The sequence below is a fragment of the Nematostella vectensis genome, chromosome 13 (genome assembly GCF_932526225.1).
Source record: "Nematostella vectensis chromosome 13, jaNemVect1.1, whole genome shotgun sequence".
NCBI lineage: Eukaryota > Metazoa > Cnidaria > Anthozoa > Actiniaria > Edwardsiidae > Nematostella > Nematostella vectensis.
The window spans coordinates 728,288-744,629 of NC_064046.1; the positions used below are offsets into that span (position 1 = coordinate 728,288).

Here is a 16,342-nt window from a genome sequence, read left to right on the forward strand (position 1 = left end):
TAAACAGAAATTGCTGCGAATGTCAAGCCAGAGAGCGAAAAAAAAATCTTTTAACGAAAATAAGCATATAACGCCTTTTCTGACATAGAAACGTTCTGGCTCATTCATAAACGCTGTATAAGTTTTGTTGTTGTTGTTTTACCGCCAACTGCCGAAGCGCGCGCGAGGTTTCCACGAAAACGTTCTGGTCCGCGGTAGCTTGCGACAAGAAAGACATTTGGAAACCCCTTGAAATAGACTGGCGGATGGATAGATGTGCAGATTAAACGCCTATTTCAATAAGTTATTTATACTAATTGAGTATTTTTTAACCCACCTGCTGTCTGTTTCAGTCACGCCATCCTCTGCCGACCGGTACATCAAAGTCAAGTTTGATAACCGTGCTGGTGTCACGGTGAAGGTTATCCCGAGCAAAGGGGACTTTAAAGACCAGGGCTACCTCATCAACCCCCACATGACCCTGCAGCTATCCTACGTCGAGAAGCACCCATATAATAATGTCCCCGTCACATTCCTGGCCCTCGACCCTGCCACCAATCAGCGATTGTATATCAATGGGCGATCTGGTATAATCCGGGTTTTCCCGAGTCCATCCAAGACGAATCTTACGGAAGCTATCCTCTCATCACAGTGTAAGTATATCAAAATATGAAAACTATATGGAAACCAGGCTCAAGTATATGGAAGCCAGGCTAAGAATGTATATACAAACCAGACTTATTTTTTCCTATAGATGACTGCCCCACTAGCGATGGCTTCTTCCCTGACCCAGCCTCAAACGGTCGGTACATTCACTGTTCGGGCAACTCCCCTGAGATCATGTCCTGCCCTGACAAGATGACCTGGCAGAATGACATCAAATCCTGTGCAGGGGATGGTGAGTAGATTGATTTTGTCTTCCATGGGGGTCATGATTTTCTCTTCCATGGGAGAGGGGGTCATGATTTTATCTTTCATGGAGGAGGGGGTCATTATTTTGTTTTTCATGGGGGTCATGATTTTGTCTTCCATGGGGGGTCATGTTTTGTCTTCTATGGGGGAGGGGTCATGATTTTGTCTTACATAGAAAAAAGGTCCTGAAATATTATACAAGGGAAATCCTTTACCACATCATAAACAAAAGTTCCATTTCAACAACAACTTCCTTTTTTCTACTTTCAAGGCCGCGAATCAGCAGCAAATCTGTTTTACTTTAATGTGAAGTTCAACAACTACGCGGACGTGAAAGGACAGGTGCTCAAGTTATCGGACTTTAAGCAAAAGACATTCTTGCCAATCGGCAAATCTCTACACATCCGATTCACGTCACCCACGAATAGCTCTGCTATGTTCAAAGCTGTTCAAGCCGACACAGGTGAGCTACGAAAACATTTGTTAGGTTGCTGCTACTTGTGGTGCTGGTCATATTCCCTACCGGACTTGTTTTCATCGCAGATGTCAATTTCTTTTAATACGCCTTTCTCCCCCGCTTTAGATGAAAGTATTATCCCCAAAATATAAGTATATCCACTGCTCACTCATGTTCTTCACTTACTCTCCCCTCCCCTCCTTAGATGATGGTCTCACACTCGATGATAAGTCAGTCCCGGTTGTGTTTCCATCGTTGCCTCGTGTTATATCTTTACTAACCCTCCCCTCCCCTCCTTAGATGATGGTCTCACACTTGATGATAAGCCAGTCCTAAGTGTGTTCCCGTCGCTGGACCCCGATCACGTGACTTATGTCACGGTCCGGAAACCTGGAAATAACGACCGCTTAGCGAGCGCTGCAAACGATCAGATAAACGCTGCAGGTAAGTAGGATGCGCTCAATACCTGTTTAAACATTGACTGAGAGTCCTATCTTAATCTTTCCCGAGTCGTTGGTTAAGATAGATGTTTAGGCCAAAACAACTCCAGTATTTGTATTTCAAGAGCTTTTCACCCAACCAATGCCTTTGGCACGTCTTCTTTATAGCGCGTAATCGTTTTTAAATTGCTTGTCAAATGTTCGTCAACACACACCGGGATTTTCCAAAAAGATTGTATTTTATATAGAGAGCGCTAATAAATACCATTTAAGTTGTCATGCAGATTGCTCAGTTTAGTTTATTTCAACAGTATGTGATACTCCATGCTTGAATGGTGGGACCTGTATACAGTCTGGTTCCAACAAGTGCGCATGCGCGCAAGGATATAGCGGAGACTACTGCGAGAAACGTAAGTTCTAGGATAATTGACATCCCTTCTCAGCCGTAAGTTGGTCATTTCCCCAGGCTCCCCATCCTTCCCCAAGTGTTATTGGAACATGATTTCCTTCTCGAAATGCTGCTGTAACTCCCGCTTAAAATTGCTTTTTGAAGAAAACAATAGCAATGCACAGAGAAGGCACATAAACATTGATGTTATTACGATACGCGAAATTTTTGCGCCAAAACTCACGATTTACATGTTTAAGTATATTGAGTGTCCGTGTTATTTGTGTGATGTTGTACATGTTCTAAATGAAATACGAGTAATTTTTTTGTGTGTGATGTTGTTCATGGTATAAATCAAATATGTGTTAATGTTTTATGTTTGGTATCTTACAGCTGTATGCTCTGATTACTGTCGCAATGGCGGGACTTGTTCTGGACCGAACCAATGCACCTGCCCATCAGGGTATTCAGGCGCAAGATGTGAACAATGTGAGTACAAAAACGGGTCAGTACGCAGCTCTTACAAGCTGCAATTTGATTGGGCAAATGAACAATATCCGCACCTCGACACAAAGAACGAGAAGAATAGAGACAAAAGAACTCCTTCGTAGAACAAAGATAATAGGAGACAAAGCAGCTGCGTACTTACTCATCTCTCAGAGCGGATGAAAAATAACCTGTGTCCATCTCTAAGGAGTGTTTTGCCTTACGATGGTTGTATTAACCATTTCCAATTTAAAAAAATCGGGTCGGGGGATCCCGAACTTTACAGTTCTGTGAAATAAGCCAATCAGAATGCGATAATGGTACTACCTGATGGATACAGTATGCGCTTTACTACCCAACCAGGGACCAAGATTTTTTTTAGGGGCCGTCCACACTAACACGGATTCGTTTGGATCCGTATACTTTTTAAAACGTTTAAGCCTTCCGTCCACACTAACACGCGCGCTGGACCCAGCGAATCCGGATACTTTTGAAAGAACGATAGTGTGGACGCGAATCAATATCAATATTCGCACCGGCGAAACGAATCCGGATACTTTTGACGACCCCTTAGTGCACATCAGAACAGGACGAAATCCTCCAAGTTTGAAGCTTGTGTTAATCAAACTGTGATTCTCGCATGCTGATTGGCTAACTTTTGTGATTCTCGCATGCTGATTGGCTAACTTTTGTGATTCTCGCATGTTGATTGGCTAACTTTTGTGATTCTCGCATGCTGATTGGCTAACTTTTGTGATCATTGCAAGCTGATTGGCTAATTTTTTAAAACTCTGTATTGGTGGCCAGTGTCTGTCGCACAATAAAACTTTGATATGACTGAGATAGTTAAGTACAGAGGTTTTGAACAGGCATTTTCTAACCAATTGTCGTATTTTCAATGTACAGCGAGCTGCAATTGCGAGAATGGCGGGAAATGTGTGGATGGAGTTTGTCAGTGTCCGGCCGGACACACTGGAGCAAACTGCCAAGAAGGTAACGTTACATCATCATCATGAACGTCGTCATCATCATCATGGTCATCATGGTCATCATTAACGTCCTCATCACAGAAACCAGAAAACATGACCATCATAATCATCATCGTCATCACAGTCATCATCATCATTATCATCATCATCATCATCGTCATCATCATCATCGTCATCATCATCATCATTATCATCATAATCATCATCATCATCCTTATCATCATCATCGCCACCCCCACCACCATCATCACCATAGTGATTACAAAAATCATCATCATCATCAATTCCATCTCTTTCAACTGCTAAGCTGTGTGATTGCATGTATAATATCTTATAAGTGTAAGTAAAATCGCTGAAGTCTTACGTCTCTTCAAGCACTATTTTGTGTTCTTTCAGTCTCGATCTGTGAGCTGTCTAGCGACCCAGGGCCGTGCTTCCACGAGGTGTTCTTCGCTGCTAGTCACGCAAGCCGAACCAACCGCTCTGCGGCGTGCAACAAGTACATCGACGACATGCTTGAGAGCTGTACAAACAACAACGGTTCCTTCTCACTAGATCAGTGCAACAGCATATGCGGTAAGAGCTAAAGGGAATCATCAATACTTTATCAGTACTACAGCATTGATCAAGATCCACAATATTTGATTAGTGCAACAGCATATGTGGCAATAGTTATCTAGACCTTCAATACTCATTCATTATTATCTTCCATGTAAACCGATGTAAATTGATCGATTCCCGATAAAGAATATATGTATGCATGTAATCCCTAGGGGAGAGGGGCGTAACGGGGGGTGCGAAAACCGCAAAACCACAGAAAAACGCCAAGAACTCAAAACCTCGCAATCTAGAGAAACTGCAATACCGCGGAATAAAATACGAAAAACCGAAAAACGGCGCCAGACTTAAGGCAAAACCGCATCACCGCAAACCCTTACGCCCCTCTTCTAGAGAACTGTTTTTCTCTATCCGAGATGCAGTTCCTGGCATCCTATGCGATCATGTGACTCAACATATACGTGCACCATAAGCGTTTTCGCACGTGCTCATCCTATTGTTTTCACCCATCTCAGACCCAGCAACAGACAGCGTGTGCGAGAGGATGTGGCAGTCTCCTAAGTGCACCTCGCACTTGCCCAAGTTCAGCTTTAACTCACAGACCGGACAATGCCAGCAACTCGCTTATAATGGTTGCCTTGGAAACCTGAACAACTTCGATACGGCAGAGGAGTGCCAGAACACGTGTGGTAAGTATCCTAGCAACCAGCCTAGCAACCATTCGATATTTAAGGTTACCTTTTACCCTTGATTTGAGTTTTAATAGAAAATAAAGAAAGAATTGATCTCACATTTCTGCAATTAGACTTTTATTTCTCTCATTCTATTTTATGAATATATAGATGAAATGCTAACATTTCCAACGCAAAATAAACATTCGAATATAAGCTAATTCATGGGTCGGTGAGCAGAAAAGCAAGCATTATGCTGTTAAGCCTGCTTAACTAGTCGTTCCACATTCATTAATAAACCTGTTTAACTGGTTATCATTGTTTTAAGACTTAGCCTGCTAAACTCGTTATCCCCTTGTAACTACTAAACGCCGCATGCTAAACCAGTCATTCCTTTATATTGCTAAGCTTGCTAAACTGGTCATTCCTGATATATTGCTAAGCTTGCTAAACTGGTCATTCCTGTTTTGCTAAGGTCGTACTCGTAAGCGACGTCACGTGATGAACAACACGGTGCCACAGGCAACCCGACACAAATTGCTGCACGAATTGATCCCCAAACGACTTCATCATCACTTGCGCCGACACTCAGCATGATCAGCGGGTAACCGCGGGACAAAAGCAACAGCGCAACCTCGCTAGAGGGTATTAACTCGACCCAGTCTTAAACGGTTTTATTAAAGAAATAATCATTGCAAGGTTATTGGAATATTGAAACTGGGATTAATATGAAAAATAGTGGGATATCTAAACGAGTAAAAATGCGCGAAATTTAAAATATGGGCGACGACCCGAAATAGTTTTAAAAAAATATTGGAATGCTGGAAGTATTTTTGTTTTTGGAAATCTATAAAAATAGTTTTTACTACATGAGACCACGGTCCGTATATTATTCACAATCTTTGCTGAATTTGTTCTTTGATTTTAAGACGAATTTTATCGCGTAGCTCTTAGAAGTGCTAGTTTCTAGAAGTTAGTTCTTAGACATCTTCGATCAGATCTTTGTACATTGAGTAAAGCTAAAAGCACCGGCCTTGAGCTGAAATGAATAAACAAAAAGATTAATAAGATGATCGAAACGTTAATACCTTGTAAATACGGTGAAACCTCGTTATGTCAAACCCTCTAGATTAGAGAAACTAATGCTCTATGATAAATGCTATACGTAACCTGGTTAACTCGATTTAGTTCAAGTTACTAATGCCCTGTTATGTAAAGTATTAACTTTTGAGTGAATGAATGTAACCTGTATAAAGCTGGCATCATGTTTCAATAACAAACTTGGCTACCAATATTTAAAATAGAGCTACCTCTTTATAAAGGGCGTAGTAGTCTAGAGGCTTTGTCATACGTGTTTTCGCTGTCGCATTTAGATTAATGTAGAAATAAGCGTTGTAAAACACTTAATAAAGTTTGAATTATCAAGTGTGATGATTATGACGAGCCCCCCCCCCCCCCCCCTTAACAATAAACCTAATCCCCCTCTTGCTAAAACCTAGATCCGCCCCTAGGTCCATGTGTAGTCTTCTTCGCCCTGGTAACTTTGTCACGCCATGCGCAAAGGTTTCACTGCGTGTCATGGCTACAACGGCTTGCGAAGGAGACTGTAACATGTGTGATGCTGAAACAGTGCGAATACGCGTTATGGCGTTATTTCGAGAACACTACGGCTAAATGCGGTTTATAATGTAGTTTTTGCGATGATGAGCATGGTACATACGAAATGATCTTCGTTACTCTAGGCTCACCATCCCCCCTCCCCCAGCTTTACGTAAACCCCCTTAATCGAAACAGGCTTACTGAAGTTTTTTTTTTTTTTTTGCTTGTCCCTTGGAAACGTCCGTTTATCCTTTCCAGCTCATATTGCGCGCTAACAAGCCAAGTGTATTTCCAAAAATAAATACCCCAAATAGAAATAGGTAGTTTTTGCACTACGTTCTAGATTTTCTTCGGGAAATACCCGAAATGCAATATTTGTGTTGAAAAACAAAAGGGAAATCAGCGCAGACCCCCTACCCTTCAATAAAAATATAAAAAAATGAGATACCCCCCTCCTCTGGAAAACAACACTCAATGACTCGTCCCCTTTTAGCTGAAAAGCAATTCTTCATGGTGTATTCGTGTTCAAACGCAGATTGGCAAGAGTAGAGATACCTGCACGGTTCTTAAAATGTTATCTTTCCCATGTTAATATGAATCCTTGTGGCGTGATCTGGAATCGTGTGCGACTGCATAATTCCAATATCGAATAGTATTACAAGCATGCATGTTTTTGTTTCGGTGTATTTCTCTTGATAATAAGATACATTAAAAGTTCGGGCAGCAATGAAGAACACGATATGACAGTAACAAATAGGATATTTGAAGAAATTTCCTGATTAAATAAAAACATGGTGTTTTTCATGTGACATTGAATTGACAATGCTAAGAGATGATTAATGGAGCATTAAAGTCCGCTTATGACCAGATTTAGACCTGTATTTTAAAGCTTCTATTAACTTCGAGTCCTTCCTACATCTTCAATGTATACTTCAAGTGCATAATCTATTTAATTAGTGAATTTGGGCGTGTGAATTATGGCATTTAAAACATCGTTTTTACGTCCGCCATTGTTTTGGTGTGATCTTTTTTGAGCCCGCGAAAAGGATGCGGTTTCTCACCTCTTACGTCACATACTCAATACGCTTCGCGAGCTCAGACGCCGCTTCTAGTTGAAAATACTCAAGAATTTCTTTTATCTCGACACTTTCCGAACTAAAGTCTTATGGCTTAGTTAACGAGGCAGCGCAGTATTTCAGAAAGCGAAGAGTTATCCGTCAGCTCTAGTCTTGACTCAGAGTCGGAGCTTCTTGAATCACAACCCGAGCTTTTGGATAGTGAATTTCATGGCTACGACGAAAGTCTCGATCCCGTCCCAAACGGGGAAGAGGCTGCTGAATACGAGCAGCAACTCCACGAGGAGAATGAGTAAGAAGAGGAGCTTCTCCGAAGATTTTCAAGGGAGCAAGATATTTCCACATGGTAGGTATTTTTATATTGTTGTTTTGATGTTTCGTAACGACCAACTGCTCATGGTGATCCAATTTTACCAGGTTCAAGTGCTCGAACTGTTCGCTCAAGTTATTAGTCACAAAGGAAGAATGCCGATGCTGCACAGAGTTTGCAACATGCAAAAAATTACAAGAAGTTGGTTTGGAGGGATGCATTGTTGACCATCCAGGATTCAGTGTGAATTGCCTCAACGAGTGGGTACTACGGACAGCAGCTGTTGGACTAAAAACAAGGAAGAAAAAATCCTATACTTCTGTCAAATCTGCAAAAAATGCATCCGAATCTGAGTAAGTTTCTAAAGATAAAAGATCTATGTAAATATATGCTCCCACTAGCTAACAAAAAAAAAGGAGGGGAGAGGGTTTTAATTTAGGAAAATGAAAAAGCAAGAGATACATAATGTCTTAAATCTGATCAAAAGTCAAACATATTATATTATTTCAGTATTGAAGTCCTAAAACCAAGAAGCTTTTAATGCTGATTAAGCTTGTAATTTGAAAGCAAAGCATACAGTATATTTATTAATGCATCTTGACCACAATCCCACACTCATTTCCTATTGTCAGAACTCCAATGATCCCATTCCAATAACTCATTTTCAGGATATTATTATTATTTCTTCAGATTTCTGAGGTCTGTGGCCTACAGACAATACGTGCGCCTGGTATATGAGTGTGTCGGGTGGTCAAAGAGGGCATCTCTCCCAAGTTGTGTCTACAACAAAATACGGGAAGCATTCCCTAGCGAAACATTTCATGGATTTGAAGAGGATAAGGAGGATGCAAACTCTGAAGACATGGAGTTTGAATAGGATTTTTCTTCCTTGTTTTTATTCCAACAGCTTCTGTGCATAGTAACCACTCGTTGTGACAATCTACACTGAGACCTGGATGGTCAACAATACATCTCTATAAACCCACATTCTCAATTTGTTTTGCTGTTTTTGCAAGCTCTATGCAGCATTGGTATTCTTCCTTCATGACTAATCTCTTAAGTGAACAAAGCAAGCACTTGCACCTGGTGGAATTGAGCAGTGAAACATCGTATTTATTTCTCATTAATCAGTTTCCATGTTAGCCAAATTGCTCTGAATTGACAATTGTATGTACATATTTTCAGCTCATTCCATTATGCTGACATAAAAACAGAAATCTTAGATCATTTGTTTATAAATAATGACCCCTCACTGCCCTAATCAACTACATGGAACACATTGGCTCTGGGAGGTATGGTCGTAGCATCTATGGGTGTGTCTTCTGCTAGGGCGGGTGGGTCTATGGAGTGAGATTCTTGTGAAGTAATGGTATTGATTAGCGCATCTCCAAGTGGGGCCGGTGGGTCTACCGGGTGGGATTCTTGGACGTGCAAGTTATCAGTTGACATGTCTCCAACTGGGGCAGGTTGGTCTATGGGGAGGGTTTCTAAGGGGGGGGGGGGGCATGGTTTCAGTTGGTGTGTCTTCAGCTGAGGCGGGTAGGTCCAAGGTAGAGACCGTGGAAGATGTTGTGGCAGATTCATGAGCTCGCACCTAGAAAATAATTAAGGATTGAGTTCAGAAAGCCATCAAAAGAACATACAGTCAGATAGCCAATGTAACACGTGAGAGCGAAAATATGTTTTCTCAAGGATTTCAGACATTTTGAATTAAAGTACTTCCTGCTTTTAAAGAACTTCCTGCTTTTGAAAAACCTTTTTTAATTGACTAGAGTAATTTATTATCTAAAAAGAAAAAATATAAGAAAAAAAAAACAAATATTATTACCATTCCACTGTCACCTGCTGTTGCTAAAAGCTCCTTAATTTCCTGTAATTGGGATATTAAACAGATTATGTAGTGAAAAATTCCGCTTTCTCCAACAGTAATCACGTAATAATAGAAAGATAGAGTGGTTTTCAAAATCCCGTTAAACAAAATTTTTTAATGTAATAGTCAAGCCAGAACAAAAGAGAACAGACATTGCAGTGTATTAGTAGTAAATAAACTAAATAGTACTTCACGGGATTTTGAAAACCACTCTAAGACTGCGAGCTAGCCTACAAGTTAAGTACTTACTTGAATTTTAGAAAGGAAATGTTGGGGATTAGCAATAATATATGCGTGAAATCATTGTAAACATGAGTACAGGGAGAGTTGTAATAAGAAGTGAATGTAAACTATTTGATAAATATCCGTTAAATGCAAAAGAACTGTACTTAAGAAATTATTCAGGCCGGGGAAAGGAATTTCCATGGCAGTTATTGGTGAAAAGGAAAAATAGCATGTAGAGATATTTATAAAACTCACCTTTGCTCTTTGACGCAATTCCCGATCCGATGGTGAAGCAATGGTTTTCTTTGGTTTCCAAATTGTTGGTACGGATCCCTTTATCAAATAGCGCTTTAACTCGGACCCCTCGCCAAAGTGATAGCATTCTCTCTCGAAGTGGTCCGAGCACACAACAAAACGACCCAACGGATTGAAATTCTTCGAGTGGAGTCGTACAAAGCGTATCCACTCCGCCTTTTTTGGACCCGATTTTGGGCTCAAATGAAGGCTTTTCCCTGCTTTATGATTGTTTTCACAATCCTGAGCAACGCATCGAGATCCGGTCATTTTAAATGCGATAAAAGCGAAAAGTTTTATGAGTTATCTTATGTTTATCTCTTTCGAGTAAGTAAATTAGCCATGTGCTCCAAAAGCGTATTGAGTATGTGACGTCACGTCCTGGTTAGTTTGACATTTTGACAGATGCAAGGTAACCAGGTCAAAGGGACACGGCAAATCAATGGCGGACGTAAACCTACAATATTTAATGAAAATTTCTACATGGTTCCACTATCATTTACAGCAATCTGACTAGACCAGTGCTTAGATTAGGTATCTTGCTTAGTATCTAGCAAATTTACGGCTTTCTAGGCGGTTTGATCATAAGCGGACTTTAAGGTCTGCGGCAAAGTGTGATAATATAACCATGCATCCCGACATTCTTCGTATTTCGTGCGGAGACCAGTCTCCTCAGTAGACTCCAGTACCTCTCCACCACCCCTACCTAGTTACCATACCGCTCGCTTTTTTTTAACATTTCAAAACTTCAAGCTCATAACATTCCGAAAAATAATTCATATCCATACAACACTATTTCCATTAGCTAAAGGCTGATTTCCATTTGATGGCCAATGATTATAGCACTCAAACAGTTACATGGAAACTCAACCTGCGACCTTGTGCGTTCTAGTGCGATTAATGGAAACCAGCCTTAATTCAAGGAAGTATCAAAATTGTTTTCTTTCAAAAACTGTAAAATTCATAGTGGATGGTAAGTTTGATAGTTTTCTTGCAAACTAAACCGTTAAATATTCACATGTAAACATTAATAAAGAAGTGGCTGAACGGCATTCTTCAAACCGATCTGGTTATTTAGAGGCATGAGGCGCTACTCGTTTTTGCTGTTATCGAAACAACTGAAACTGTCAACTAAACGAGTACTTGGTCGCCAGTGCAGAACCCCCTTTACTACACACCCCTATCAAGGCGTTTCTTTACTTTCACGAATTATTTCAGCGCAAATAGACATGGATAAATTATATCTAAGTCTTTATGCTCTACCATATCTGAGGTGTAATCTTATGCGAGGCTCCCGCGCACTTTTGACCCGACACTGTAATTCGCATTATCCCATGAGTGGGGCGTGCTCACGCGCACGCGGGTTGTAACGGAGGGGGCTAAGACGTGCCCATCGGCATGATAAATAAGTCGAGAGTCACTGAGCCGTTCCTTTATTTGGATTCTATTCACCAGGCATGGTCATCCTCATGACTGTTGTGTTGTATTTTTATGTTTCTCTTCTTTAGCAGATTAGAGTAAGATTTATCGTGTAACGGTGGGGAGGGGTGAGTATTTTTGTCTGGGGAGGTAGTAGTGGTGTGGTGGAATAGGGTTGACATGTGACCCCTTTTTGTTTTAGAAAAATGTAGGAAAAAAACTGCGTCGACAGTTGAATATGATAAGAACTTCGACAACAACTAACGCAGATTTGTTTTTTTAACAATATTTCCTTCTTCAGGTTTAGAGAGATAAAACCTCCTGTTTGAAGGTAGTAGTTTTGTTTAGCAAAATAGCAGAGCCCCCCCCCCCATCTCCTCCTCAGGTTTTTCATTTTCCTCCCTTCCCCTCCCCACCTCTTCAGGATTTTCGTTTTCCTTCCATTTTCCTCCCCTTCCCTTTTGTCACCTTTAGAGATTTTTTTTATTTTCCCCTCCCCATCAGTTTTGTTTATCTTCCTCCCTCCTCTCCTCAGGTTTTATGTTCTTCTTCCCTTCCCTCCCCTCCCCTCTAGGTTTTTTAATCCCCCCTTTCTCCTCTACTTGTTGTTGTTCCATATTTAAGTTTGCTTGTTTTTGGAAAGCGCGCGAGCCTGTTGTATCAGACAGAGGCTTATCCTAATCCGAGCTCATCCCATCCTGTTTAGACGACTCGCTTCACACACATCCAAAAAAAATAAGAAAAAATAAAATGCTGATAAGACATTTTAGTCGCATTTTAATCGAGCAGCGAGCACATTGAAAAATACAATGCGAGCACGGCGGAAAATATTGCTCGAGCATGCGAGCTTTAGCTGAAAATTGCGAGCAAATTTAAATTTCGGGGGACCATTCGGGGGCCTTTCTGTCCTTAATTTAAATTTTATTTCCTTTAACGACTTGACGCGCATTCTAAAACAGTTCCCATTTAATTGTTCTGTCCCACACAAGCAAGCGGACGTGATCTAATAGACCACTGCCAAGGATTAAGTAAGCACGTCAATCACTTGATAATTATTTGGGTTACTCCCTGATTCCCAAGTATAACCCCAACAATAACACTCTCTCGCTAGAATTAAGCGTCTCATGTAAAAGGTTCAATTATTCATATAACTTACCATCACGTACAATAAAGCCAAGACGCTACTATATAACAAGTTTCTTACACTATTAAATTGAATTTGGTAGACTTGAGTTAAAATATTGAAAATAGATAAAATACTCAATATAAATGCTAGTCTTTGTATAACACAAGTATCTGTAAAGATATAAATAAGGTCACTCGAACATGTTCATTTTACAGGGGATGATACCGAACCGGTTTGGCTTTAACACCGGCTACAAGCAGCACATCGAGATGAAGACTTTGAACAGAATCTTCTTCTTCAAATGAGAGAATGCCAAGACGTACTGTCACAGAGTTCTAGAATGGGATCTCGAGGGTGTGTGGGGTTGTGTTAAGGCCAATGTTCATATCATTTAGGAAATTTGCTAAAATTCGCCTGAAAGATCGATGGCGCAAACTCGTTACAAGTGTATCACGGCTGAATCTGTTAATCAGTATTTTGTTTTTGTGTGGTGTAGACTTTGGTCGGTTAGATGTAACAGATTCTCAAGTTGATCTACTACCAGGCTTCCTCTTAGATTCTTTAAAACTAAAAGATGCCTCGAGCTTTAACACATGCACCGGCGAACTTCCAATACAGATATTTTTCTGTCTTTCTTTCCTTTTTCAATTTTAAACACACGGCGGACGTGAGCAAATATTTCCATAAATTGGGAACACTGCTGGTCTAAATTAATCATTCATGTAACGACGAGAGTTGTTGCAAAATTATTCTCCTTTTTAAAAAAAAAATCATATATCGCTAGCAGGACTGGGCCCTTAATCATGGCAAATCTTAGTGGTACAAAGCGCCTTCGAGTTCTATTGACGACAATACAACCCTATCCGGCTTTGGTCAAAACTAGGGACGTGATGCAAACAAAGAGATGCCACGATGTCCCGTATCCCGCGAAGCTAGAGGCATATCCCGCGGTGTAAAGCCCTTTGTTTTCGCGCCGCGACGTGGAGATGTTTTGCTGCCAAAACAGAACGTCTAGCTCACGTGCGCGCAGTTGTAATCATTAATGTTTTTTTTTTTTTTTTACTGTTGTTGTTTTTCACATAGTTCGTAATACTATTAAGCATCTGCAAGGGTATATTTTATATTTGCATCCCTTTAAAAGTATATTTTTGTGAGCAGGAACGCCAAGGCATGGTGTTGATCTCGTTTAAATCGGTCGATTTCCTTACAACCGGCCCGCGAATATGTTTTTACGTAAGGAAGAGGTCCATTGCTGCGGTCACACTAAAATCATGTTTAGTTAAACAAGGTTCTTTGTCTGATAACTTTCCAAGTTTTTCATTGTGTTGAATTCTCAGTAACATGTACAGCACAGTCTATTCAGTTTTCTTCTTGGTTCTGTCCACTCTTGGGAGATTGAGATTTAAACCAGTTTAATTAAACCACCTTTAAACCTGGTTTAAGTGCTGGTGTGAATGCGGTACATGTGACAACATTTTGGTTATATAATTCTCGTTTTATTTATTCATGTTTTTCTGAATTGTTTTATCTTTGTCATAGCAGGGTTTCCCTTTGCCAAGATTTAGCTGGCTAATTTTGTCTGCTTCACATCGTATCTAAACCAAACATTATATGAAATATCTTTTATAACATTTTCCCTCATGATAAGGAAGTGTCTCGGAAGTGTACCGTTAATGTATTTTTTATCTAGATTTTTTAGATTTTTTTTACAAATAAAGATGAAAACTTTCTGCTGTTTTTGGTGCGCGTTGAAGTTGTCCGATTTTATTCTTGGCGATGGAATTCATTTTTTCATGTCAAGTTGTTAAGGCATTTCGGGTAGACTCTTTCGAAATATTCTTGGATTTAACGATTTCGTTGAGTCCACAATTGCGCTTATAACAGACACGCTCCAGCGGCTTGGGTACCCTGTGGTAGCCAACTTTCATAAAAAAATGTGCATTATGCAGAGTAAATGTTTCTATTAAAAATGTTTCTATGCAGTATATTCTAGACTCTTTTAGTAGTGTCAACTGTCTGCCTGTCAGTTTCTCGTCTTTCAAAAACGAAAAGCTTTCAGTATTCGATTCGGGAAACAATCTAAAAATACTTCCAACATATATTTTGATATATTTTTGATATTTTTATATTTCTTATGTACTCCGTTAAACTCTTTTAATAAAGCTCTCCCCAATAATCGACCTTTCTTCAATCCCCACACCTGTGCGAGACGAGATAAAGATTTATACATTTTTTATACACCATTAATTTCAGTGACGTTAGTGTGCAATAACATTTCTAATCATTTCCAATAACCTTTCATTGATCCATTAGCAATACCATATAAGGGGCCGTCATGTGTTGGCTTTATTAGCCTCGTTCTGGCCCACTGGTCGAGGCTTCATTAGCCTTGTTCTGGCTCACTGGTCCGTGTTAGACGTAAATAAAGGTGTGTAGTTTTGTTTTGTTGCGGTTTTATGATCCAGATATTAATTATATCATGTCACAGTTTATGATTTTTCGTAGAATAACATCACAACAACACACCCCGGAAACTCATATGAAAAGAAGTTCTATTTATATACTTATCTAAGGAAGCATCAATCACGTCCTTATTAGCCCTGCCCCTCATGAAATACTCTGTTTATTTATCTATTCATGGATCGAGTGATGAATGAATCCCGCTCTATTTTCACCTGGACCCTAAAACTCTATCCCAAACATTGCTTTACACTTCTAATGTTAAATGAGCAATTCCCTTGAGACTGCTTCAGGAGTATGCTTAAGTAACAATCGCAAAGAGACAGCCCGTTAAAAGTAGAGCGCCGCGCTGGTTAGACATGTGGCATGGATGGCATACTGTCATATGTATGTGTGCTTATCGCCTCGTGCTTTGGGCTTGTATTCAGCGTGTATTTGCCACAAGGAAGAATTTGAATAACAAACTATATCAACGTAAATAATTTTGCAATGAGAAGTACATCAAGGCAGGGCCTGGCGGAGAGAAAGGGACATGCCCCCCCTTGCCCCCCCCCTCTCTCTCTCTCTCTCTCTCTCTCTCTCTCTCTCTCTCTCTCTCTCTCTCTCTCTCTCTCTCTCTTTCTCTCTATCTCTCTCTCTCTCTCTCTCTCTCTCTCTCTCTCTCTCTCTCTCTCTCTCTCTCTCTCTCTCTCTCTCTCTCTCTCTCTCTCTCTCTCTCTCTCTCTCTCTCTCTCTCTCTCTCTCTCTCTCTCTCTCTCTCTCTCTCTCTCTCTCTCTCTTTCTCTCTATCTCTCTCCCCCTAAACATTGTAAGATTGAGAAGCGTCCAATTAATCAATAGTGCTCTGTCGTTGATCTATGGAACCTTCTGAAAATACAGGCGAAATCTGATCCCGCTCCGTATAAGGACACCTCGGTATTAAGACAGTTTTCGAATTCTAGACATTTTCTGTAAGCCTTTCCCTTAGTAAGGTATTACGTAGGGCTTAAGTTCCCCGTAATAAGGAAACCCCGTTAATGAGAAAAGTTTTAGGTCCATAAAACCGTCTGAAAATGCAAATCCTATATCTCCTCCCTTTTCCGT

The 16,342-nt window shown here is 40.4% G+C and overlaps 3 protein-coding genes and 1 long non-coding RNA gene across 5 annotated transcripts in view; 3 read left to right on the forward strand and 1 right to left on the reverse strand.

Annotated features, from left to right (window-relative positions):
- Window positions 1-6,305, forward strand: part of LOC5521603 — a 69,747-nt gene extending 63,442 nt beyond the window's left edge. For both annotated transcript variants that reach the window (XM_048720713.1, XM_048720712.1), the window contains exons 79-88: window positions 333-632; window positions 734-877; window positions 1,163-1,354; window positions 1,649-1,792; window positions 2,100-2,198; window positions 2,570-2,665; window positions 3,569-3,655; window positions 4,048-4,227; window positions 4,725-4,898; window positions 5,356-6,305. In XM_048720713.1, the coding sequence (XP_048576670.1) occupies window positions 333-632; window positions 734-877; window positions 1,163-1,354; window positions 1,649-1,792; window positions 2,100-2,198; window positions 2,570-2,665; window positions 3,569-3,655; window positions 4,048-4,227; window positions 4,725-4,898; window positions 5,356-5,477 (1,538 nt within the window). In that variant the 3' untranslated portion in view covers window positions 5,478-6,305. The remainder of the gene's footprint in view (window positions 1-332; window positions 633-733; window positions 878-1,162; window positions 1,355-1,648; window positions 1,793-2,099; window positions 2,199-2,569; window positions 2,666-3,568; window positions 3,656-4,047; window positions 4,228-4,724; window positions 4,899-5,355) is intronic.
- Window positions 6,306-7,072: 767 nt separating this feature from the next.
- LOC116604398 lies at window positions 7,073-9,087 on the forward strand. The gene is made up of 4 exons (XM_032366681.1): window positions 7,073-7,100; window positions 7,853-7,901; window positions 7,973-8,218; window positions 8,556-9,087. The coding sequence occupies exons 1-4, from the start codon at window positions 7,073-7,075 to the stop codon at window positions 8,740-8,742; spliced, it is 510 nt and encodes a 169-aa protein (XP_032222572.1). The 3' UTR covers window positions 8,743-9,087.
- Window positions 8,953-10,935, reverse strand: LOC5521483 (THAP domain-containing protein 3). The gene is made up of 3 exons (XM_032366790.2): window positions 10,216-10,935; window positions 9,694-9,735; window positions 8,953-9,459 (listed from the first exon to the last, which is right to left on the reverse strand). Exons 1-3 carry the CDS (start codon window positions 10,522-10,524, stop codon window positions 9,304-9,306), a joined length of 507 nt encoding a protein of 168 aa, XP_032222681.1. The 5' UTR covers window positions 10,525-10,935; the 3' UTR covers window positions 8,953-9,303.
- A 1,679-nt stretch (window positions 10,936-12,614) lies between these two features.
- Window positions 12,615-15,756, forward strand: LOC116604438. The gene is made up of 2 exons (XR_004291046.2): window positions 12,615-12,701; window positions 13,015-15,756. It is a non-coding gene; the product is annotated as an uncharacterized LOC116604438 (long non-coding RNA).
- The last annotated feature ends 586 nt before the right edge of the window (window positions 15,757-16,342 follow it).